This window comes from Dendrobates tinctorius, unplaced genomic scaffold (genome assembly GCF_039654945.1).
Source record: "Dendrobates tinctorius isolate UK_male_01 unplaced genomic scaffold, ASM3965494v1 ptg000098l, whole genome shotgun sequence".
NCBI lineage: Eukaryota > Metazoa > Chordata > Amphibia > Anura > Dendrobatidae > Dendrobates > Dendrobates tinctorius.
Window position 1 is genome coordinate 22,926,526 of NW_027361766.1, and position 27,097 is coordinate 22,953,622.

A 27,097-nucleotide genomic window follows, 5' to 3' on the forward strand; every position below is an offset into this window, starting at 1 on the left:
CCAGATCCAAGTCAAAGTAAAAGCTCTTCCAGCGCAGATCCATGTTTCTCAAGTCAAATGCAAGCAAATGTGAAGAATTCAGCTGTAAAAAGGGTCTATATAAAGAATTTCCATAAGGCACGCCCACTGCTTTCCCATTGCTTGAGTGTGTTGCAAGAATTTTCCAAGGATTTTTTCTCTAGTTTATTGCACATAAAAAATGCAAACGCATAAAAACGCTGCGATTTTTGGTCGTTATGCGCACAATAATGCTACAAAAAACCGCAGCGTTTACAAGCGTTTGTATGCGCTTTTCACATGCGTTTCATGTGCGCTCCTAACGCAGCGCAAAAAAACGCTAGTGTGAAACTAGCCTTGTTCCATAGAATCAGGTTTGGCACAAAAAACACAGCAAAACATGATACCTGCGTTTATGGTGCATTTTTTCAGTGTTTTCAATGGGTGAAAAATGCTGAAAAAAAGCTGAAAGAAGTGACATGCTCTATGTTCAAAAAACATATAAAGCACAAAATACTGATGACAAAAAACAATGTGTGTGCATGAGATTTCTGAAATCTCACAGGCTTTGCTGGTACTGCTAAAATAGCTGAAAATTAGCATAAAAAACATTAAAAAATGCAGCAGAAACACCGAGTGTGAACTTAGCCTTATGTTTTTAACTCAGATAGTCATACCACACATACCATCACATGCCTATGGACCACTTCACTTGTGAAGTGACTTTGAGAGGCCTGTATGTCAGAAAACCTGCAAACAAGGCTCTAGTTTAATAACGGTGCCTTTCAAAGTATTCAAAACCAAATTCAGTAAGTTTGCTTGCTAACCCTTCAGGTAATTCATAAAACTGAATAAAAAGGAAGAAAAAATGAAAAATTACATTTTTAACTAAAATTTAGCTTTAGCCCCAAGTTTCTAATTTTAGCTAGAGTAACAAGCGAGAGTGCACAATAGATTATGGGGTCCATTTTCTCCTGAGTAAGCTACTGTTTGGGCACATGTCGGTGCTGAGACGGGAAGAAGCAGCATTTGACTTCTGGAGCACAATTTTTTAAAGAACGTAGATTAAGGTCCCATTTAGAGACCCCCCTCAGGTACCAAAAAAGCAGACAACCCACACAAGTGACCCCATTTTGGAAACTACACCGCTAGAGAACTTTATCTGGGGTTGTAGTGAGTATTTTGAATCTGCAATGTGTTTCACAGAATTTTATGACCTTGAGCTGTGAAAATTAAGCATGTTTTTTTCCATGTAAATGTTGTAGACAGAATTTCTCATTACCACAATGATAACAAGCGAAAATGAACCACACTATTTGTTGAGCAATGCTCCCCGAGCACATCGAAATCCCATATGTTGACAGAAATTACTTTTCAGCACAGTGCAAAGATCAAAGGGGCAACAGCGCCATATTGGGGTCCAGATTTTGCTGGAATGGTTTTAAGCTGCTTCATTACATTGGAAAAGCCCCTGAGGTGCCAGAACAGTAACTCCCACCCCCCAAAAACACACACTACACCCCTCAATGAATAACCTAGTGTTGCAGTGAGCATGTTGACATCACAGGTGTTTCATGGAATTTTATCCCATAAAGTGGTGATGGAAAAAAAATTACAATTGTTACCGCTAAAATGCTGATTGACCCAAGATTCTACATTTTCATGGGGGAAATTAGGTACAAATTGCCCACTAATTTGTTACACAATTTCTGCTGAAAGTGGTAAAACCCCATATGGGGGGACACGCAAGGCTCGGGAGTGCAGATCTTTCTAGAATAGTTTATGGACTGCATTTGCAGAGTTCAAAACTGCTAGAACAGGAGAAAGCCCCTTCAAGTTACCCCATTTTAGAAAGTACACCCCTCTGGGAATTTATCTGCAGGTGTAGTGACGATTTTGACTCCATGGGTGTTTTCCAGAAACAAGCATGCATTGGATGTTGCAGAGTAAAAACTGTAAATCTGCCATTGTAGAGCCCAGTACATTGTAGCCAGCTTCTGTTTCTTGAGGCATATATCCCATAAATTGCTAAGCAGGCTCTGCTACAGTAATGCCAAGCATGTGGACAATACCTGCAGTTTAGGCACACTCAGGGGCTCAGAAGGGAGGGGGCATCTGGGAGAACACATGTCACTGGATTTCTTTTGGAGGGAGTCATGGCGCTTTTCTAGAGCCTTTCTGTGCTACCAGTAATTTGGAAACATCCCATATTTTCACTAACAAATGATGGACCTAAGTGGGGAGGACTTGATCTTGGGGGGCTGAGTGGAAGCTTTTATTAGTAGCACTTTGGGGTACATAACATTTTGGATCAATTCACATTTATTCTGTGCTCTACGCTGATCACTTACATTGCTTAGCTGTCTAAATCACTCAAATACGTGATTCAGATGGAAACTTTGACGGATCCATTCATTATAACGAGTCAGGTAGAGATACTTTGAACTCCGTCTGGTCTCTGGCGGAGTCAGTCTTTTCAGTGGTGCACAAAACTGTAGTTGACCGCACTCTCCATGGATAACACTACAAGATCAGAGGAGAGATGGACCTAAAGTGACTCCATTTGCTTCCTTATGATAAGTGATCCCTTGGGCTTTGTTTGAATCACGTTTCGGAGATTTAGATATAAACCTCGATGGACATGCTCAGTGAAGAGCACAGGATAAATGTGAACAGAGTCATATCGAGATTTCTGGGAGACAGAATTAACAGATTAACCGCACTTCAAGAATTTTTTACTTTTTTAGGCTATGTGCCCACGTAGCGTTTTAAAACGCACAGTGAAAACTGGACTCCTTCCCAGAAATCACGCGGTTTTTTTCCGTGCGATTTCACGGCGATTCTGTTTGCGATTTTTCCGCGATTTTCTCAAGCACTTTCCAAGCGATTTGAAGCATCGCTTGGAAAGTGATTGACAAGTTGGTCACACTTGTCAAACATAGTGTTTGACAAGTATGACCAGGTTTTTACTATTGAGGCCGCCTATGCGGCTTCAATAGTAAAAGATAGAATGTTAAAAAAGATAAAAAAAATAAAAAAATCGGGGTATATTTACCTTCCGATGTCCCGCGCTGCCATCCCGGGCCTCAGCGTTCCCAGTAATGCCTTGCGAGACCTGTGATGACGTTGGTCTCGCGTTACTATAGCGATCTCGCGAGACCGCTAGAGTCACGCGAGACTACGTCATCACAGGAACTTGCCGCAAGGCATTACTGGGAACGCTGTGGCCCGGGAATGCAGCTCGGGACGCCGGAAGGTAAATATACCCCGATTGGAATTCTAGGGGTTAAATTAAAGGCTATACTCACGGAAAAAAAATTGTGTGGTCTCCCGCACAATTTTATGCATCAGAGAGGGAAAGCCAGTGACTGAGGGCAGATATTAATAGCCTAGAGAGGGACCATGGTTATTGGCTCCCCCCTGGCTAAAAACATCTGCCCCCAGCCACAACAGAAATGGCGCATCTATAAGACGCGCCTTTTCTAGCACTTAGCCTCTCTATTCCCATAGCCCTATAGCGGTGGCATATGGGTGAATGTCACCTTGCTATTGGAAGGTGACATTAAGCCGGGTTAATAATGGAGAGGTGACAATAAGACACCTCTCCATTATTAATCCTATAGTAGTAAAGGGTTAAAAAATACACACATTAATTACAACATATTTTAACTAAATACACCAAGTTTTTGACCAAATTTGTTATTCAGCCAATCCATCATAAGCCTGTGTTCACCTGTAAAAAAACAAAATATAAAAAACCAATATCCATACCTGTAAACCACTGCCGAATGAATTAATCTCTTTTTGCAGCCTCCCTGGCTGACAGGAGATGAACTCATAAGCGTGGGAAAGTTTCGGAACTTTTTCCCACGCTCCTGAGTTCACCTCAGGTCAGCCGGGGAATCCACAAAGTCTGTGATGTCAGCGGTAGTCAGTGAGGCTGCGTGGAGTCTCCGGCTGACATGAGGTGAACTCAGGAGCGTGGGAAATTACAGAATGCTGTAGAAAAGCCCCGAAAGGCAGTGGCTGCATCTTATGTCTGATAAACGAGGTGACAGGTGCACTTTAAGCATTTACACCCTCTCTGCAATCTAGACAGGGCTCTGAAGATCTGAGTTCCCAGGAACACTGAGGAAGCAATTATATAAATTATCCCTCATCCAATAGATAGGGGGCTAATTTTCAGTTCTGGAATACCTCTTTATAGGTTAAGGTCCCCCTTAATATTCTAAAAGTAATAAGAATAATTGCTCTGTGGAGTACTAAGATTACAGCCATATCATATTTATATAGTTTTTACGTTTTTTTTCATCACTGTATTCAAACAATGATTTTCATATTACTGTTGTCTTGTCTTTTTTTTTTTTTTAATAGAATTGTCATGCGTATTTTTAGTTTGTTGCATACCTGCCCTCATTTCTAGTGTTTGCTACTCTCAGGTCCCCCTCCATAGACAACAGAACAGATCCGTCACCTAAATAGGTTGTCCCTTCTAGCAAGTCCACAGGATATGCCATAATTGTCAAATGCATGCCCGATCACCCATCTTAAAAACGAGAGTCCCGCCACATGCTGTGAGAAAGGAAGAGGTGTTCTCGCGTGCATCTCTCTCCATTCATTTCCAATGGGGCTCTAAAAATGGCAGGACGCAACATTTGGCACCAGGTGAAAACCTCTAGCACCTAAATGTACAAGGGGGATGAATTACCAGAAGACACAAAAAAATAACAGGAGTTTTTCTGGGGAGAAAAAACAAAACACTATCCAACCGTTTGCCAGGAAATTAAATAGACATGAAGCCAATAACAATGAGCGAATATTCTGCAAATATTACAAACTGTAATTCAGGGATTCAGAACGACTTCACAATTACTGGGGTTATTACACTAACAGTTCAGCTAGCCCATAGAACAAGATAACTCATGTCGTGAATAATCCTCCCCCCCATTGTAAGACAGTGTTTAGTGACATCACACCTACAATTATACACCCAGCAAGTGATAACAGCATGGGGAGTGTGGCTTCTAGAAACTTAGCAAACTGGCAGCAGTATGATCAGACTACTACAAAAGGGTTAACAAAAGAGACATTCATCTAGCACAACCAGCTCTGCTCATCTATTACAAGGCAAGACTGAACCTGCAAGAAGAGAGGTAATATCAGGGAATGTGGATTTGCAGAGGAGGATCGCTCAGGTATTCATACCCAGCTGCCTTTTCTATCTGGCACCTAGATAGTGTCAGCAATCCAATACATGCCAGCCAAGAAACAGACACTGCAACACAGTACAACATATACTAACTCCAGTAATGCAATTATACTCGGCATCTGAGGGCAAGTGCAAACGTTGTGGATTCTGCTGCGGAATTTTCCTCGCAGATTTTGCAAAATCCACAAGTCAAAAGACCTGCGGTTTATCTGCGGATTAGCCTGCGGTCTTCCCCTGCAGTTTGACACCTGCACAGTGGAGCAGGTGTAAAACTGCTGCGGACTCCGCACAAAGAAGTGACATGCTGCGGATTTAAAACAGCAGAAAAATCTGCAGCATGTGCACAGCGGTTTTCATTTTCCATTGAACATAAAGGTACTGTACAACGCAGCAGAAACTGCTGCGGATCCTAAGGGCCAAATCCGCTGCGGATCCGCAGCAGAATCCGCAACGTGTGCACATACCCTAAGGGATATATACTACATCTGGTTCCATAATAGGAGCTTACCAACCTCTTGGGTCAGAGCACCTGACTGTTAGTATTTACCCCCCAACCAATACAAGCATAATATCCCAGAACGCCCCATGTATTAAGCCATTCCAGACATCTACCTATTTAGATCAAGTTGTGCTACATCTATTTAAAAGAAAATAAACAATGTTTTTCTCCATGTCAGGATATGTATTTAAAAAATAAAATTAGTAATCTTGCGGTTTTCCTAATTGTCACTAGGACGTAGAGACTACAGGCCCCTATACACATAGGACTAATGTTGGCTGCATTTGCAAATAATCAATGGTTTTGACTGAAAATTTTATGTGTATGGGGGTACCAGCCAACTGATGAAAAAGGAACGGTGATTAAGGCTGGTTTTACACTGACCGTGTTTTTGCTGGCCGTTTTTGCGGCCCCAATAGATTTCTATGGGGCCGCAAAATCAGCCCGCAAAAATTAGTAGGAGGGCCGTGCTCTGTATGGCCGTATTTGCGGCCGTGAAAATATATCGAGCTTGCTCAATATTTTTCACGGCTTACGGACAGGCAGCAATGCATTTCAATGGTAACCGCAAAAACAACGCTTGCCTGTTTTTGCGGTACACCATATTTGCGGATCACCGTTGTTTTTTACCTGCTATTTGTTATAACAGTGAAAAACGGCGATCCGAGAATGTTTCTTGCGGCCCGTTTTTGCGGGAGACCCGTAAAAACACCCGGCTTGTGTAAAAGTAGCCTTACAAGTCTGAGGTAAGCTGCCGGCTGACAAGGAGAAAACAGAACACTCGGCTGAACGAGTGCTCCTGTGTATGGGAGAGTGGCCTGAGACTGCTATTGGCTGAATGATCCGATGAAGCATCATTCAGCTGTCTAATGGCTATGGGGGCTTTACTTCCTGACCCATCATGAAGAGTTCATAGCAAGGCTACATATTATCAGAGGCAGCAGTACAATGATTGGTAACACCTCTACACACAGCAGATAACAAAAAAAATCCACCAATCACAATAGGCCACGTCAGTGCTCACCCTGCTACCCTTCCCTTCACAGTGACACTTGCAAAGGCTCATTAGACACTTAGGGTAAGGTCACACTAAGCGATATCGCTAGCAATATCGCTATAACTTGTGACGTTATAGCAATATTGCTAGCGATATCGCTGTGTCTGATACTTAACTACGACCGGCTCCCCCGCTGATTATCGCTGATCGCGCGAGAACGTTCAGGACCGCTTCTCGTCGTCAGCTTCCTGCGGCGCGACGAGCGTGGGTTCGGGCGGGAGGACGTCAGGATCGCCTCGTCTGACAGGTAAGTAGCGACCCCCGACCCCTGCGATGTCGCTGGTGAGATCTGCCTGTGTGACAGCTCACTAGCGACCACTTAGTGATGTACCAGCGATCCTGACCGCGTCATATCGCTGGTCGGGATCGCTGGTACATCGCTAAGTGTGACAGTACCTTTAGGGTAAGGTCACACTAAGCATTTTTTTTTCTGCAGCAAGACCGGATCTCTTTTTTTAGCAAGAAACAATCTGCAGAAAAAAGCAGGTTTTCCTTGTTTTTTTTGCTGTGGTTTTGGCATGCTAGATTTGTGTCGTCTTGTGCATGCTGATAATGTTTAGTGTTGAAAAAAATGCCTATTCTGAACTTCAATTAATACAAAAGATAGCGATGGGATCCAACCAAATGTATATGTACAGGTGTTATTTACTGAAACAAAAGGAAGAAGTCTAAAAAAAGCCTTAAGAGCCAGTGTGGAAATTACAAGATATCTATTTAATAGATAAAATAAATTAAAAAATATTGTAAAAAAAGTTTAAGCAATAGATCTTAGAATATTTAAATAAGCTCCACAATTAGACGTGTTAAAATGTTTTTCCTGTGCTGAGATAATCTTATAAACGTGCCCTTGCTGTGTACTGTCAGTGTTCCAAAGGAGCGTCGTTCCAGGCGTTCACTTTTTGCTATACAGATGATAACAGGTTCAAGGTTATAAAAAAAATAAAGTAAAAAATTGCATTGTAATTAATGCCAGGTTTTGATGCAAATAATTCAACATACAATAGGTCCCCCACACCTTTAGTAATAAATTAATGTACAGGTGCACAAATACGTAATGTGGCCAAAATCCGAACATATACATACTCAATGTGCCAGCGCACTGCGACTAATAAATAAATGGATTCCAATATCGCTGTAAACATTAAAAACATAAGGTACGTAGAGTTTTTTGATCAATGAGAGCAAAAACCATCCAACCTCATTGGGGTGTACCTTTCAATATGGATGGTCCTTATCCACTACATGGTCTACCTCTCCATGCGCCAAATCATCCATATGAGGTCGCCTTGATGGGGTTGGATGGCTTTTAAGGTTTTTGATCAAAACCTTTCAACCAAGTACCTCACGTTTTACGTATATAGCAATAGTGGAATTAATTAATTTAATAAAAGGCGTGCAGGGCCTATTTTTTCTTTTGTATAGTATATATCGGGGTGTCCCTCCAGGCCTCACACCCTTAACCATCCATCTTTGCCATATAATCTTTAATTGCGAGCTATGCCTGGTCTCCATGTTACTACCCATTCAGATGTGGCTGGTTTGGCACATAAAGAGGTAGGATGTATAGTGGTTAGGAACCATTAAGCTTAAAGGTACACCTTGACGTGGTTGGATGGCTTTTGCGCTCATTGATCAAAAACCCGCAACTAAGTACTTACGTTTTTATCTTTTTACTGTTTACACTGTAAACAGGGGTGGGGAACCTCAAGCCCATGGGCCCATTTATGGCCCTCGATAACCTTTTCTCCTGCCCTGGCCATATATCCCAGGGACTGCAGTGCTTGGCCCAGCAGCTGTGTTTGACGGCCGCCAGCGCTTTAATTTCTTTTTGCTCAGTGAACATGCGCATGCAGCGTTCACTACTGAATGCTGAGACGCATGCAGTGAAAGATCATGTCCTCCCGCCAGTACCACAATGTGCTTTCTGGATAGAGTTTATACCATTCTGCCCCCCGCAGAATGTAATAAATATCTAAAAGGCCATTGGAAGAAAAAAGGTTCCCCACCCTTGTTTTACAGCAATATTGGATTTCATATATTCATTCGTAGTGTAACAATGCATTGTGTATGCAAATAATTCAATCTGGTCAACAGTGGGTTAAAAAACACATACGGACAGCAATCTAAAAATCAATAAGTGCCATTGAAAAAATAACAATGAGGAAATTAATGATAATGAAATTGACCGGTATACATGTGAAGGTTCACCATGTCAGTAATATATGTAAAGATGAAAATCCTAAGGAATCCCAAGAGAAAGACCGCACCTCAGTCTCTCCAGACGTGCTGGAAATCAAAGTATTATGTATGAAGCAAAGCAGAAAGAACAAACTCTATAGGCATGTAAATGAAAACAACCAGCGATGTTACCTGGGAGAAAAAGGCCGGCGTGAGAGATGCGGTGGGTAACGAAGGGCTGAGAATACCAAGAGTGCTGGAATCGCTACTTGTGATAACCAATGTGGGTGTCAACTCCAGCTCTTTGGGCTTTTTAGACTTGGTGCTCTTATTGTCCAGTACATAGGGTTCAGGCTCGAGATCTGCTTCAGCCTCTGGCCTGGATTCTGAATCCTCTATCTCCATGTCACTAGGAAAATCGAGTTGTGGGGATCCCAAATCTGTATCGTCGGCAATATCATGATTGGATAAATCAGGAGACAAAGCTGGAGAATGTTTTGGAATGGGCGAGATGGAAGTGTTTGGGGGAGCGAGAGAGGTGCTAATTGTCACACCTGGAGGAGGCTCCGCAGGCTTCTCATTGGGTTCTGGAGGCAGGCGAGGAGCTGTAGATAGAATGGGTGCAGGCTCAGCGTTTTTAGCTGGTGTAGTCACAAACTTAATGACTGATGGAGCCGCCTCGGGGGTTATTTTCTTATCGGCTGTATATTCCACATTTGCTGTTTTGAAGAGCTTTACACCAGATGAATTCAAGGAATTAAGGGTGAATGATGTGTACAAACCAGAGTGAATGTAATCATTGCGTCCAGTGGATTTGGCAGGAGGATACAATAACCGCTCCTTGCTACAGTTCTCCTGGTCACGCATGATGCAGGTGCTGACGGGATTGGCAGGGCTGCCATCTATATCTACTTCAGCTTTACACAATGTCGCAGGATCCATGGTGAGGATATCGGGGTACGAGACAAACTTGTAAACAAACTTCTGCCCATTTACTTTTTTGATGATATTCTGAAGAGAATAAGAGTTGTTAGTTCCATAAAATATTACACACACAGTCAGACAACTATATTACCAACACATCTCTTGCTTTTTTTTAGACTAAAGTTACATAATGCATTTTTTATTGGTATTACTCAAGGATTTGCATAGGCAACGGCAGTGGATTGCAATAACAGAGGAGTGGTGGGGAAGACTTCAGAAATCTCATCCACGTGCGTAATGAGAACATATGCCAAATTTATCACAGTGGCTCTTGCTCTACCGTACTACATATGTTAGGCACTTTATTCTTCCTAGATGTGCCTGGACATGACAAGAATACCAACCAGTGACCAATTATGAAATAATAAATCTTTATTGCACATAGGGAAAGAAAAATTAGTGCATATATTTAAGAAGTATCCTTAGGTACGTGATACAAGTGGCCATGACATGCCAAAATCCCAACGCACATTCCCACTTAACAGTCAAATGTATCTCACCTATGTTGCAGGGTATTGTGACACAGTTAGCTAATTTCTTACCTGGCCAATATGTATATTTTTGTAGGCTTGGTTTACAAATTAGCGTTTTCACTTATGGCCGAGCCCAAGGTTTTGGCTCATGTATGTAAGGGTACTTTCTGTATATGGAGTGTAGTGAGTTGACGCCCTAATTAACAAGTAGGTGGTGCTTTTGTCCTCCTTACACCATTTTTTGGTTAGATTAAAGAGTAATTTTTATTTCAGAAGTTAATAATACACATGAAGATGAGCAACTTTGTAATATATATTATCAGAGAAATCTGCTTCTTTCTCCTCCTGGACTGATCATTCACTCTCAATTCCAGGTTAAAATCTGTATTCAGTGAAGACAGACTTTTGCATTACTGAGATAGGAGATGGCAGTTGTTACTGATAAGATTCTACGATGAGTAGAGGATGGAGGAGCTAGAGGCAGAGCTCAGCCCTACTGCCATCTATATAGAACCTTATGAGCACCAACTGTCATCGCCCATCTCTGTAATGTAACAATCTGTCTTCACTGAATTTTAGAATTTTTTTTTACTCACCCCAAAATCTCGTTCTCATAGTCTTGGAGGACATAGTAACTCCCTGCATGTGTTGCGGCTGTCAATCAGCCACGACACATGCAGCCACGGTGACTCAAACATAGTATTCGAGGATGATGAAGATGCTCTATTATCGCTCATCACTTGTGTGGAACTGTAAAATTTGGAAAGGCTATGCATTGATAAGTGAGTGGCAGCTTTACAGAGCTGCAATGTCGATACCTGTTGAAGAACTGCCTGGACAGCGCTTGTAGTCCACACGAAATGCACCAGTAACCCTGGAGGGGTAGCAATGACACCTGCTGTATAAGCCTTGCTAATGTCTGATCTAATCCAGTGAAAAAAGATCACCCTAGAGGCGGTTGGACCTCTGCCAGAGCATATCGAGATGACCCTAAGGGTATGTGCGCACGTTGAGCATTCGCTTGCAGAAATTTCTGCAAGGTTTCTGCATCTCTTGGTAATTTCGTTCTGTAATTTCTTGGTTCAACACCATCTTTTTCACTTTGATGCAGAGTGACATCAGGGTAGAGGGATTATAGGGCTTGGTGTCAGCAGCTGTTATTGACACAAAACCCGAGGTTTAGTAATGAAAAGGTGTCAGCCAGACACCCTCATTACTAAGTCAGTAATTAAAAACAAACACATTGTTACCAGCGTACGTTTAACAGAATGAACCTAAACAGCAACTGTTAATTTATTTAAAAAAAAAAATGAAAAAAAAATTGCGTGGGCTCCCGCATAAATTTCAAATGAGCAGCGGGAAAGCCAGCGGCTGATGTTAAGATTCTGGGAAGGAGCCAATAGCCATATAGGTTCCCAGGTTATTAATATCAGCTCACAGCTGTTTGCTTAGTCTTTACTGGCTAGTTTAAAGGGGGACCCCAGAAAAAAATGTACATAGGGTCCTCCTAAAAAAAACAATCTAACCAGCAAAAGCGAGGCAGACAGCTGCGGGCTGATATTAATAGCCTAGGAAGGGGCCATGGATATTGACCCCCTCCCATACTAAAAACATCAGCTCTCAGATGCCCCAAAAAAGTCTGGTGTCTAGATTCGCTCATCCCACTTGCCCTGTAGCTGTGGCAAGTGGGTTAATGGTGTGTGTGTGATTTGATGTCAACTTTGTATTGTCAGATCACATCAAGCCCACAGGTTATTAATGGAGAGGCGCCATTACTAACCCCATAGTGATATTATAAAAACACACATACAAAGTCCTTTATTTGAAATGACAGTCCTTTATTGAATCTAAATGAAACCATACTCACCAAATGCCTAATGCACTGAAGCCAACATCTCCTGCAACAAAAATAAAATAATAATCCACAATATCCCTCACCTGTCCGCCAAGAAGATAGTAATCCATAATGTCCCACGACGATCCTGATGACTGAGAGCAGTCACTGACGTAACCACTCTCAAGAACAGCCGGCTACACACTGACGCAGGAGGTAACTGCTCCCACAGTGTACAGAACTGAGCTGTGGTAAGAGAGTTCATCAGCTGATCAGCTAAGGTGATCTCCCTTATGGCACAGTTGATGTTTGAGAAAGTTCTCACGCAGTGGTGGTGCCGTAAGTGAGAGCACCAGAGCTCATCAGCTGATTAACTCCAGTGAACTTTCTCACCACAGCACAGTGATAAACTGTGGGAGCGATGATACTCATGTCTGTGTATCGCCAGCGGTCGATTAGAGCAGTCACATCTCCCGATGTGACTGTTCTACATGTGAGATTACCGTGAAATGCTCTGGATTACGTGAACTACGGTGCACAGGAGAGTATATGGTTGTTTATTATTTTTGATTGTTTACAGAAGACATGGTCATCAGGGATTGGGCGCTCAGGTGGGTGTTTTATTTTAGATTTTTTATAGGAGACAAGGGCATCGGGGATTTGGTGTTAGGCTAGTATAATGGAGGCACTTCACAGCTTCTGACTACATCCACATATGTGAGAACCGGCATGATGGCTCAGTGGTTAGCACTGCAGCTTTGGGGTCCTAGATCCAAATCACCAAGGGCAACATCTGCAAGGAGTTTGCATGTTCTCCCCGTGTTTGCGTGGGTTTCCTCCCACATTCTAAAGACATACTGATAGGGAATGTAGATTGTGAGCCCCATCGGTGACAGTGCCGATAATGTCTGTAAAGCACTGTGGAATTAATAGCGCTATTTAACAGGGCTGTGGAGTCGGTAAGCCAAACCTGCGACTCCGACTCCTCAATTTCCCTTACACCGACTCCAACTCCACGACTCCGACTCCCACACATATTGCTTATATTTAAGTGAAAAATTTATTGTAGTACAATGTGAACCTCAGACATTTAATCATTTTTATGATCCAATAATCAAGATATTTAGATAGAACAGAATATATATTGGTGTACTACCCGGTTTTCATTCTTTTTGGTACAGATACGATATGGATAGACAGATATGGATAAATGGATAGATAGAGCAGATTTCTAATCTGCTTTTGCTATTGAAAACATTATCTATGAGCTCAAAAACCTTTCAGGTGATGCAGTTTTTTAAAAAGATGATCAGCTTTTGCAGCTGAAAAACGTATCCTCAAAAAACACAGGAAAAACGCTGTGTGTGAATGTAGCCTTAGATCAGGAATATAACAGCCATTTATAGGACATTTCATAACTTTCCCAAACTCCTATGAATAAATATTCAGCACATCCTGCATTGAATTACTGTACCCAATTTATTATATATTTTAGGAGTCAGAGTCGGTCCATTTTATACCGACTCCAACTCCGACTCCACCAAAATGACCACCGACTCCGACTCCACAGCCCTGCTATATAAATGAGTAAAATAAATAAACCTCTCAGGGAGACGAGGCGGAGTACCTAAAGATGGGAGATCAATTTGCTCATTAACATGAAAAGGCTGAGAGTTCCGCTAAGGAGAAAGTAGGGAGCTGTACACCTGAATGCTCTGTCCCGGAGAAAGTGAGAGAAAAATCACATAAAAGTGAACTGGAGAGATCTCTCTGATCAGCACAAAAGGGGGAGGACTGAAGGACAACTGGACCCCTAGAGGTCTCTCGGATCCAAGGGAATAGTATGCTAGCAGGCAGAGTATAGTTAGTCTGCTAGGGAGGAGCCAATTTTCAATTAGCTGAATTAATAGTGTCAACCTACAGGTGGCAGCAGACAATCCCACGGTAAGGCTGTGTGCACATGTAGCGATTTTTAAGCGTTTTTGCCGCGATTTTCGGCGCGAAAACGCTTAAAAATCGTGTACAGAACGCCTCCCATGCATTCCTATGGCATTCCGCACATGCTGTACTAATGCTGCACTTTTTTCCGCGGCGGAATCGCATCGCGGAAAAAATCGCAGCATGCTCATTCTTTTGCGTGGAATCGCAAAGAATTGCCGCGATTCCGCACCCATAGGAATGCATGAGAATCGCTTACTTCCCGCATGTGGCTATGCCCACCATGCGGGAAGTTAAGCGTCTCATGTGCGGTTGGTACCCACGGTGTGGAGGAGAGGAAACTGTCCTCCAGGCCCTGGGTACCATACCCCTGTAAAAAAAAAAAGAATAAAAAATAAAAAATCGGGGTATATTTACCTTCCGGTGTCCCGCGCTGCATTCCCGGCCTAGCGTTCCCAGTAATGCCTTGCGGCAAGGCCCTGTAATGACGTGGTCTCACGAGATCACTATAGCAACGCGAGACTACGTCATCACAGGTCTCGCAAGGCATTACTGGGAACACTGAGGCCCGGGAATGCAGCGCGGGACGCCGGAAGGTAAATATACCCCGATTTTTTATTTTTTTTTTAGCATTTTAACATCCTATCTTTTACTATTGATGCGGCATAGGCGGCCTCAATAGTAAAAACCTGGTCACACTTGTCAAACACTATGTTTAACGAGTGTGACCAACCTGTCAATCACTTTCCAAGCGATGCTTCAAATCGCTTGGAAAGTGCTTGAATAACGCACGTGAAAATCGCGGCAAAATCGCGATCATAATCGCGGTGAAATCGCACGGAAAAAAACGCGCGATTTCTGGGAAGGAGTCCGGTTTTTAGTGAGCGTTTTAAAACGCTACGTGTGCACATAGCCTTACTGTGTTCCCCAATGAGACGAACGAGAAAAAGATTTTACCTGTGAACTGAGAATTTTAAGAATCAATATCCTGTACTGGCAAAGAAATAAGCAGATTTCTCTGAAAAAAATAAATTGCAAAGATGTTTATTTTCATGTGTATTACTGATTTTTTTAAATACTTTTATCAGGTCAAAAGTTCAATACACGAAAGGAAATGAGCTAGTCCCTTGTTCGGGAACAAACCAGCTTTAATATTAATGACCCTATTTTATCTTATATAATAAAACATCTCCCTCTCCCCTTCACTAACAAAACTGTGTCAGATTCTCTCTAGCGCACTTAACAAAAGGAAAAATGTACATTAGTTTCACACAGTAATAATGTAAAAATGAAATAAAAATTAAAATGATGGTTACTCTTTCAGATCAATATTTTGCACCAAAATGTTGGTGCGCTGTTGACCATGCTGCCTTCTTAACTAAGTTAAAAACAAAAGTCATGAATGACAGTTTTTTAAAACAAGTGGAGCCAGAATTCTGGCACATTTAGCTTACATCTTTCTCCATTGTGTCCATTTCTGCCATCCGTCATGCCATTAATTTCATGACATGATGGATGACAAATCTATTTTGACTTCAGTGCTTCGAAAACAAAAGTGATGAAATTACTTACATGTTTCTGTATAAAAGGTATATGGTAAGGAAAGCTGCTATTTTAAGGGGAATCTGTCACTCCCTTGGCCGAATGTAACCTATTAATATGGGCATACAGGTAATAGAATGGTTAAAATAGTCCTATATCTGTGGTGTTGTGGAGAAAACCTATTTGATTTGTTTATAGTTATGAGTCCCATCACCATCACAGTGCCCTGTGTGATGTGTAGTCGTCGAGACCCCAGAATCCCACGCCTGCGCCCTGCAATAGCACAATCACAATTGACGTTTCCTCCCTTCGATGGGAATTGGCTTCTTCTGCGCAGGAAAGTTACTAAGTGGGGAGAGCACCTTATCACCGTGCACACCGAAGGTCACTGAAGCGGAAGTAGCATGGATTTTTGGGCATAGAGCATGTCACTTCTTTCAGCGTTTAAAATTCATTGAAAGCAATGGGTAATGAAATAAAGCAAGAACAGCAGTATATGAAACCCATTTAGATTTGTAACTTTTTCCAGGTTTACCATCTTGTCTTGGTCACCTGAGATGGCAGTTTGGATTAGTAAACTAAAATTAAATTAGCGTTGCGCTCAAAGTAAACATTGGCTGATGAAGGTAGGAGATTGATCAATAATACCTATGGCTGACCAAGGTGTGAGACTGTACAATGCGTGAGCAGCTCAATGGCTGATCGTAGTGTAAAATCCAAACAGTGTTCTACAAACTCAATGCACTGCCATGGTCTTAGGTAAATTATTCCACACTAATTCACCTGTTAAATTTGTATGTGTATGTTTTCATGAACATATGCCTTGCATTGGTGACCTGTGTTCAAGGCCAAGTTCACATGGCAGTATTTTGGTCTGTATTTCACATCAGCATTTGTAAGCCAACACCAGGAGTGAAACAATCAGAGGAAAAGTATAATAGAAACACGTCACCACTTCTGTATTTATCACCCACTCCTGGTTTGGCTTACAAATACTGAAATTAAATAGTGAACAAAATACTCCCATGTGAACATGGCCTAAAAAACATGTTCATATAAAGGTGTGGTCATATTATATAGGTTTATGGTTCAATGCTTAACTAATCAATTCTTTACCTTCACATAGTAATAGCGGAGTGCCCTACTGAGCTTGTCGTAGTTCATGCTCGGCTTGTTCTTGCGCTCGCCCCATAACCGGGCCACCTCTCCAGCCTTCAGAAGTTTAAACTCCCCATCATTTGATGTCCAGCAAATCAAATCATTGTTTCCAGGCTCCTGTAGAAGCTGGAGCAGGAACTGCCACAGAGTGATGGCACTGTCCATAGCAAATCACTGGAAAGAAAATACAGCTAAGTTCATTTCAATCACAAAAGCACGACTGCTGCACCACATTCTTCACGAGGCTTCTACCTGATCTACTACACAACATGTACAGGTCAAGACAAAGAGCCGCATAGTTACATATATACACACACACATACACACTTATAAAAATGTATTATTTTTCTATTCTATGTTTTTTTTACCATGAACGTTATCTGCTGCAGTTTTAGTTACATTTCAAGCTGAATAAAAGCTTATCTTCACTTTGACAGAAAGCAAAGAGCTTCCTTGACGCTCAAACTTTCCATAGTATTGCTGTCTGACTTTGATAATCTAGAAAGCAGCAATCAGACAGGAAGCAGACATCAAAGACAAAAACAAAAAGGGAAAATATTTACCCATTAACTAAAACATAACTGAGAAGCAGAGTGAAGAGCATAGCTGAAACAGACAGATGATATTATGATGGGGCTGATCTATCATGTGTCAAGAGAGCAGGCGCTACACAGCGATCTTGGCCAAGACACCTGTTGCACAACTAAAGTTCGCTAGTTTTTCTTTCAACAGGGCAATACAAGTGAATGGGATCACATCATAACCCAACAATTACGGCAACAAGAAAGTTGGAAAAAAAAACTGTTGCATTTAGACCAGGGCTGTGGAGTAAGCCAAACCTTCGACTCCTAAATTTCCTTGACTCTGACCCCACAGCACTGGTCACTACTGAGCATGTACATAAAGTGCAGCACAGATTCATCTCAACTACGACTCCCCAGCACTGGTCACTACTGAGCATGTACATAAAGTGCAGCACAAATTCATCTCAGCTACGACTCCACAGCACTGCCTCTCTACTGAGCATGTACATAAAGTGCAGCACAGATTCATCTCAGCTACAGAAAGTGCAGCACAGATTCATCTCAACTACGACTCCCCAGCACTGGTCACTACTGAGCATGTACATAAAGTGCAGCACAGATTCATCTCAGCTACGACTCCCCAGCACTGGTCACTACTGAGCATGTACATAAAGTGCAGCACAGATTCATCTCAGCTACGACTCCCCAGCACTGGTCACTACTGAGCATGTACATAAAGTGCAGCACAGATTCATCTCAACTACGACTCCCCAGCACTGGTCACTACTGAGCATGTACATAAAGTGCAGCACAGATTCATCTCAGCTACAGAAAGTGCAGCACAGATTCATCTCAACTACGACTCCCCAGCACTGGTCACTACTGAGCATGTACATAAAGTGCAGCACAGATTCATCTCAACTACGACTCCCCAGCACTGGTCACTACTGAGCATGTACATAAAGTGCAGCACAGATTCATCTCAACTACGACTGCCCAGCACTGGTCACTACTGAGCATGTACATAAAGTGCAGCACAGATTCATCTCAGCTACGACTCCCCAGCACTGGTCACTACTGAGCATGTACATAAAGTGCAGTACAGATTCATCTCAGCTATGACTCCCCAGCACTGCCTCTCTACTGAGCATGTACATAAAGTGCAGCACAGATTCATCTCAACTACGACTCCCCAGCACTGGTCACTACTGAGCATGTACATAAAGTGCAGCACAGATTCATCTCAGCTACGACTCCCCAGCACTGGTCACTTCTGAGCATGTACATAAAGTGCAGCACAGATTCATCTCAACTACAACTCCACAGCACTGGTCACTGAGAATGTACATAAAGAACAGCACAGATCCATCTCCACTATGACTCCCCAGCACTGCCTCACTACTGAGCATATACATAAAGTGCAGCACAGATTCATCTCAGCTACGACTCCCCAGCACTGGTCACTACTGAGCATGGACATAAAGTGCAGTACAGAGTCATCTCATCTACGACTCCCCAGCACTGGTCACTACTGAGCATGTACATAAAAGTGCAGCACAGATTCATCTCAGCTACGACTCCCCAGCACTGGTCACTACTGAGAATGTACATAAAGTGCAGTACAGATTCATCTCAGCTACGACTCCCCAGCACTGGTCACTACTGAGCATGTACATAAAGTGCAGCACAGATTCATTTAATCTCTGACCCCACAGCACTGGTTACTACTGAGCATGTACATAAAGTGCAGCACAGATTCATCTCATCTCTGACCCCACAGCACTGGTCACTACTGAGCATGTACATAAAGTGCAGCACAGATTCATCTCAGCTACGACTCCCCAGCACTGGTCACTACTGAGCATGTACACTCCTCAAAAAAATAAAGGAAACACTTAAACAACAGAATATAACTCCAAGTAAATCAAACTTCTGTGAAATCAAACTGTCCACTTAGGAAGCAACACTGATTGACAATCAATTTCACATTTTGTTGTGCAAATGGAACAGACAACAGATGGAAATTATTGGCAATTATCAAGACACCCTCAATAACGGAGTGGCTCTGCAGGTGGGCACCACAGACCACATCTCAGTACCAATGCTTTCTGGCTGATGTTTTGGTCACTTTTGAATGTTGGTTGTGTTTTCACACTCGTGGTAGCAGGAGACAGACTCTACAACCCACACAAGTGGCTCAGGTAGTGCAGGTCTGTGGTCCCCACCTGCAGAATCACTCCGTTATTGAGGGTGTCTTGATAATTGCCAATAATTTCCATCTGTTGTCTATTCCATTTGCACAACAAAATGTGAAATTGATTGTCAATCAGTGTTGCTTCCTAAATGGACAGTTTGATTTCACAGAAGTTTGATTTACTTGGAGTTTTATTCTGTTGTGTTCCCTTTATTTTTTTGAGCAGTGTACATAAAGTGCAGTACAGATTCATCTCAGCTATGACTCCCCAGCACTGCCTCTCTACTGAGCATGTACATAAAGTGCAGCACAGATTCATCTCAACTACGACTCCCCAGCACTGGTCACTACTGAGCATGTACATAAAGTGCAGCACAGATTCATCTCAGCTACGACTCCCCAGCACTGGTCACTTCTGAGCATGTACATAAAGTGCAGCACAGATTCATCTCAACTACAACTCCACAGCACTGGTCACTGAGAATGTACATAAAGAACAGCACAGATCCATCTCCACTATGACTCCCCAGCACTGCCTCACTACTGAGCATATACATAAAGTGCAGCACAGATTCATCTCAGCTACGACTCCCCAGCACTGGTCACTACTGAGCATGGACATAAAGTGCAGCACAGATTCATTTAATCTCTGACCCCACAGCACTGGTTACTACTGAGCATGTACATAAAGTGCAGCACAGATTCATCTCATCTCTGACCCCACAGCACTGGTCACTACTGAGCATGTACATAAAGTGCAGCACAGATTCATCTCAGCTACGACTCCCCAGCACTGGTCACTACTGAGCATGTACACTCCTCAAAAAAATAAAGGAAACACTTAAACAACAGAATATAACTCCAAGTAAATCAAACTTCTGTGAAATCAAACTGTCCACTTAGGAAGCAACACTGATTGACAATCAATTTCACATTTTGTTGTGCAAATGGAACAGACAACAGATGGAAATTATTGGCAATTATCAAGACACCCTCAATAACGGAGTGGCTCTGCAGGTGGGCACCACAGACCACATCTCAGTACCAATGCTTTCTGGCTGATGTTTTGGTCACTTTTGAATGTTGGTTGTGTTTTCACACTCGTGGTAGCAGGAGACAGACTCTACAACCCACACAAGTGGCTCAGGTAGTGCAGGTCTGTGGTCCCCACCTGCAGAATCACTCCGTTATTGAGGGTGTCTTGATAATTGCCAATAATTTCCATCTGTTGTCTATTCCATTTGCACAACAAAATGTGAAATTGATTGTCAATCAGTGTTGCTTCCTAAATGGACAGTTTGATTTCACAGAAGTTTGATTTACTTGGAGTTTTATTCTGTTGTGTTCCCTTTATTTTTTTGAGCAGTGTACATAAAGTGCAGCACAAATTCATCTTCACTAAAAGCCAAGATCCTGAGATCAGGAGCAGAACAGACATTTATATGACATTTCCTAACTTTCCCAAATTCTTTTGAAAACATTTACAGCACATCCTGCATTACCCACTCCAACTACACAGCCCTGGATTTGACCTCTTGTAACTTATTTATCGCAGTACCTTTGGGGAGAAAATGTGATCCTATTCACTTGTATTGTGCTGCGATGTAGAAGCAACACCAATCAAACTTTGGTTGCGTGACAGGTGTCCTGGCCAAACCCAACCAAACAGATGAAACAGCAGAGGCCATTACACACACAGAACACACTTGTGTCTTTACACTTGTTATGTGCACCATATCGGCCAGTGTCTTATCAAAAAAACAAATGTCCTTTGTCAGAAAAACGTTCCAGCACCCAAAATATTTCAAGAGACATAATTTTTGTCAAGAGCTGTGTGAGAGTTTGCTTTTGTGGAACGACCTGTAGTCCACATTGGTACCATTATAGTGCACATATGGAGTTTTGATCACTTATTATTCCCATATAGTTGGAAAGGCAAGGGGAACAAAAAAAAAAAATGTAAATTTTAATATTTTTCGTGCCCAATGCTGCAAGATAAATTGCATAATATTTTATTAGTACGGATCAATATGCATTTATGTAAAATTTTGAAATCCTAAATGGAAAAAGGGATTGTTTTAAATTTTTAATGCTTGAAGGTTTCTTTTAAAATTTTTATCTTAACTTTATTTTTTTTACCAACAGCCAACACCTGCTGTATATAGAGCAGGCTCAGCCCCTAGGCTCTATCTATACATTGTCTAATATGTACATGCACCTCACATGTCAGGGGGTACAGAGTAACAGTTGACTTTTAAAACTTTTGATATATAGTGACATGTGAGAACTTCTGATTGGTGGAATCTGGATGCGGCGACTCCATCTACTGTGGGGGTCTCAGCACTCAGACCCCCAATGATCAAAAATTATGAAATGTAAATATACACTCTAGATTTATTCAGCATCAAGTATGAGCACCATGTGCACAAATATAGGCACTTATATGCCTTGGCAAGTTATCAATGAGGTTAATGGTACTCTGAGGAATGCTTTACAATGCCAAAAGAATTTGAGCATTTAAATCATCAAGATTCGTTGCTGACAGCTCCCTTAACAATTGCTGACTAATAATGTCCCAGGTGTATATGATAGGTGACAAGTCGAGAGACCCTAAAGGCCATGGTAGCACGTTTTGGCCTTACAGTCTTCTCACAGTAGCACAAGCAACGTGTGCCTGGTGTTGTGCTGAAAAACAGCTGCTGGGAAATTCACGTTCCCTTACCTACATGGTCTACTAACCTAGTTCCGGCTATCATTGCATCCAAGACAAAAGTGGGACTTATTATCAAAGACAGACCTTCATTACAGCCTCCACTCCATTCCAGCAGCAGCGTGAGGTTAATGGAACACCTTCAGCAGAACATCTGGTTCACAGTCCAATGTCTTGCATAAGCTGACTGATGGCTTGTGCACACACTGATGCTTTAGACTTGGAATGTGGAGTCCAATCTCACATGTAGGACAGCATGGATCCCTATCTGCAAACCTTGAAATCCGATGAGACCACATGAGCAATGTCATGAAAAGGTTTCCTTGTGAAGTCATCACACAGGTCCTACTGGGATTATAGTGTTGGGTGCAATTATATATGGTATTCATACCTTTCTCACCGTCATTCCAAGCACAGTAACAGCTCTGCGTTACATTGATTTGGTGGTGGAACCAGTGGTACGGCCTTTTCTCCATAGTGTCCCAGGAGCTGTTTTTCAACACAACACCAGTCTGCATGTTGTTAGTGCTACTGAAAGAAGCCTGTGTGCCCTGATTGTGCCACCATGGCCTGCATATCCAATCAAGCACATCCGAGACATCATTGGGCAGCAACTGTAAAGAGCTGCCAGCAGTGGATCTTAATGATTTTCATGCCCAAGTGCAATCAGCGTGGCAGGACATTCCTCAGATCATTAATAACCTTATGGACAGCAGCCAAGGTGCTTGTGGCTCTCATAATCAATATATAAAGCTGAATATATGTATGTGTGTGTATGTATGTATCAAGTCCCACCCACTCCACATAGCCCCACCCACTGGCAGGAGAGCGGGGTTGCAGAGGGAAAGTGCGGGACGTGGGTGGAGAGAGCAGGGCTGCAGAGGGATAGAATGGGACGGTGCATGGAGAGCGGGGCTCCGGAAGGAGAGATGACGGGTGAAGAGCGGGAAGGCAGTTAGTTACTATGCCTGGGCAACGCCGGACTCCTCAGCTAGTACTAAATAAATTGAGTTGTTTTGAAAATGTTCTGTCAATCTTTTCGTCATTTGCATTTGATTATCATGTCTATTATCCAGTGATTTCCATTACTCCACAAGTTTTCCTTTTTTGGTGTTGCAATTTTAATATTGAGGAAAGTATGTCAAATGTTTTATACAATTAGGGTATGTTTCCACGCTGTGTAGTAGCAGTGGAAAGCGCTGCCCCCTGTTGTACGTGCGGTGATGACGCATGTGTTCATTGAACCATGGGCAATCACTGCGTCCGCACCGACTGTGTAATTTACCTTGCGGAGACGGAGCGTCGCCACAATCATAAATAGACATGCTGCAGTCTATAAAGACGCGCCGCATGTCCGGTTTCGTGGGTGTGTCACCTGCGTTCTTGCACGCATAGTGGAGACGGGATTTCATAAGATCCCCTCCACTATGCTGTAACGTCTGGACGCTGCGGTCCAATCCGCAGCAAATCCTGATGTATTACGCCACGTGGAAACACACCCTAACAGCTCCTCCTCCTATGTTCTACAATTTCCTAGGATACAGCGGGGACATTTCCTGATATATAATCCACGCACCCCCACAGAGGCATGCAGCGCCTTCTCTGTACTACACCAACTCCATATAAATGCGGCAGGACTCTTTTTGAACACAGGCAGCCCATTTATTCCGAGAAAAAAATATTTTAAAATGTTTAAGCTTTTGCAAAGAATGGGAATATTTATTTCCATGGGCTTTAAAGGGGCTGTCCAGGCTTGGAGGAAACGCCTGCATTCACTATATGTGAATCCAGAACTTCCAAACTGTGACGTTTGTGGTGCGCACACTGTCAGGATTTGCCTGTCATACCTGCGCTCACGTCCACCAGATGTGTCCGGCTTCTCTCAATAGAAGGGAATGGAGACGCTGGAAGTCAGCTCGTGCAGATCACACACGCGAAGAGTGCGTGTGTACAGACATAAGGCACCAGGCATGGCTAACGAGTGACAAAAGCTTTCTGAGACTATAAAAAGTGTGCGGGGGAAAAAGTTCACGTCATTCCGGTCACACAGTGAACGATCCCCCTAAAGCAAGAGGCAGGTGTGAACATGGGCTGACACACGGGGTGAGCGCCCCTACAGGCTGACCTGGGAGCAGCCGCCACCCTCGGGGGTTTGTTTACTCCTACAGGCGCACCATGTGTGGTCAGCAGGATGCCAGGCTCTGCAGGTGGCGCACCCGGAGCGGACACACGCACCGCCCGCCACAGCCGCTGTAGACACGTTACGTAACTGCACCCGCAGAGCCGGGCACGGCCGCCCCAGGGCGGTGGAGCCCCCCGCCCGCACCCCTCCCCATACCAGCCATACCCGCTGCTCGGTCACCACAGTCCGGCGCGCCCCATGTTCCCTCCTCCTGTCACTTTCGGGCACAGTTCGGCCACCACTACAGAGCGGGCCGCCATCCGCCGCACGTCACTTCCGGGGCAGAGACAAACATCACGTGGGGAGAGTTGCGGGGCTGGGAACACAGAGGAGGGAGCGGCGGGCTCAGTGTGGAGACACGGCACGGTTCATCCCTGCTCTGTACCGGCCAGGGGGATGTCTGCTGGGGGCTGCCTATACCAGTAATGCGCCAGTGTGTTGGAGGGGGAGGACTAGCGGGTCCCGGGGGGCAAGTGTAGTCATACGTGGGGTCTGTATGGTTCAAGTGTGTGTGTGACCCTTCCCCCTAGCAGTGTTGGTATTGGGACAGATCAATGGGTACAAGTGTGTGATAGAGTCCCCAAAGGTGGTTGTGTGTGATGAAGGGGTCCTCAGAGGTTAGGGAGTGTAATGTGGAAGTCCTCGGGGTGAGGGTGTGTGACAAGGAGGTCATCAGGGGTGAGGGCGTGTGACTGGGCCCTCGGGTGAGTGTGTGACGTGGGGGTCATCGGCTGTGAGGGCGTGTGACGAGGAGGTCATCGGCAGTGAGGGCGTGTGACGCGGAGGTCATCGGCAGTGAGGGCGTGTGACGAGGAGGTCATCGGCAGTGAGGGCGTGTGACGAGGAGGTCATCGGCAGTGAGGGCGTGTGACGAGGAGGTCATCGGCAGTGAGGGCGTGTGACGAGGAGGTCATCGGCAGTGAGGGCGTGTGACGAGGAGGTCATCGGCAGTGAGGGCGTGTGACGAGGAGGTCATCGGCAGTGAGGGCGTGTGACGAGGTCATCGGCAGTAAGGGCGTGTGACGAGGTCGTCATCGGCTGTAAGGGTGTGACGAAGAGGTCATCGGCAGTGAGCGTGTGACAAGGAGGTCATCGGCAGTGAGGGCGTGTGACAAGGAGGTCATCGGCAGTGAGGGCGTGTGACGAGGAGGTCATCTGGGGTGAGGGCGTGTGACGAGGAGGTCATCGGCAGTGAGGGCGTGTGACGAGGAGGTCATCGGCAGTGAGGGCGTGTGACGAGGAGGTCATCGGCAGTGAGGGCTTGTGACGAGGAGGTCATCGGCAGTGAGGGCGTGTGACGAGGAGGTCATCGGCAGTGAGGGCTTGTGACGAGGAGGTCATCGGCAGTGAGGGCGTGTGACGAGGTCATCGGCAGTGAGGGCGTGTGACGAGGAGGTCATCGGCAGTGAGGGCGTGTGACGAGGAGGTCATCGGCAGTGAGGGCGTGTGACGAGGAGGTCATCGGCAGTGAGGGCGTGTGACGAGGAGGTCATCGGCAGTGAGGGCTTGTGACGAGGAGGTCATCGGCAGTGAGGGTGTGTGACGAGGAGATCTCCCCATCATAGAGCTAATATTTGGGACAGGTGTCATGAAGTGCATGTGTTTGATTAGGGGGGCTCTGGGGGGTACAAGTGAGATGTGATTGCGTGCAGAACAGTTGGGTGCTGGTAGTAGTGTATGTGCACATCTTAAGTATTTGCTGCGTTGTTGCATTTTTTTCTGCACAGTTTTGTCACAAAATCTGCCGCGTTTCCTAATACAGCAGACCGAATGAGATTCCTGACGTCTTATGCACACTTTGCTTTTTTTTTTTACTTGCAGACGTGAAGCTCTGCAGCGTGTCCATTCTTCCAGCACTTCACCTCTACTAATGACTGATAAAAAACCACATAAACAACATTCATATTTTATGCTACATTTTTTCCTGCCAGTGCTTCAGTATTTGCAGCAGAAATGTCTGCAGCAAATACTTATCGTGTTCACGTTAGAAGAGATCCTTAGAGGAATATAGCCGCCCAAGGGGTGAATATTGTGAGGATATTGTTTTGGTAGGATTTGTACCTCCAAAACTGCTAGCCTTCAAACCTAAATTAAGGTTAGGATGGTCTCTGAGTAGCTACAGGCATCGATTCGGTCATTGCTTTGACCAATGTTGCTGGAGCTGGCACTTCATGTCCCTTGTATTTTTTTTTTCTGATATTGGGCAAAATTAGTGTAAAAGTATGAAAAACAAGTGGTGTCTCATTTTTATTACCCTTCTGGACTACCAAAGTGCAATTCAAAAATTTGTTCCTTATTCTGTAACAAATAGAAATCGGCAGCTGTAACCGCTCCACCCACACTTACAGACACCGCCTCTGCGTTGGGGCCGGCTGTCAGTCAGGGCCGAGGGCATGGTTATAGCTTCCACTGTGAATTTTCAGAGTGGTGACTGATCCGGCGCCTCCTCCATGGCTGAAACCGGAACCCTGCAGGGAGAATAAAATTCATTTTCTCCCCGCAGCATTTGGTGAAGTGCGGGCACTGAGCAGGCTAGTAATAAATTAAACCCTTAGGCCGGGGGGGTCACACTTGCAACTGCAATGCGAGAAACTCGCGCCTCAATTCCCGGGACCGGA

The 27,097-nt window shown here is 44.0% G+C and overlaps 1 protein-coding gene across 5 annotated transcripts in view; it reads right to left on the reverse strand.

Annotated features, from left to right (window-relative positions):
- Positions 1 to 24,861, reverse strand: part of ELK4 (ETS transcription factor ELK4) — a 55,976-nt gene extending 31,115 nt beyond the window's left edge. The window contains exons 1-4 of one of the 5 annotated variants that reach the window (XM_073587224.1): positions 24,645 to 24,859; positions 16,828 to 17,043; positions 9,133 to 9,951; positions 6,155 to 7,664 (exon numbers count right to left, since the gene is read on the reverse strand). In XM_073587224.1, the coding sequence (XP_073443325.1) occupies positions 7,623 to 7,664; positions 9,133 to 9,951; positions 16,828 to 17,034 (1,068 nt within the window). In that variant the 5' untranslated portion in view covers positions 17,035 to 17,043; positions 24,645 to 24,859 and the 3' untranslated portion in view covers positions 6,155 to 7,622. Of the gene's footprint in view, positions 1 to 6,154; positions 7,665 to 9,132; positions 9,952 to 16,827; positions 17,044 to 19,492; positions 19,601 to 24,144; positions 24,542 to 24,644 lie in introns of those variants that run through there. The other 4 variants (XM_073587219.1, XM_073587220.1, XM_073587222.1 and 1 more) reach the window with 4 other exon arrangements.
- Between the last annotated feature and the right edge of the window lie 2,236 nt (positions 24,862 to 27,097).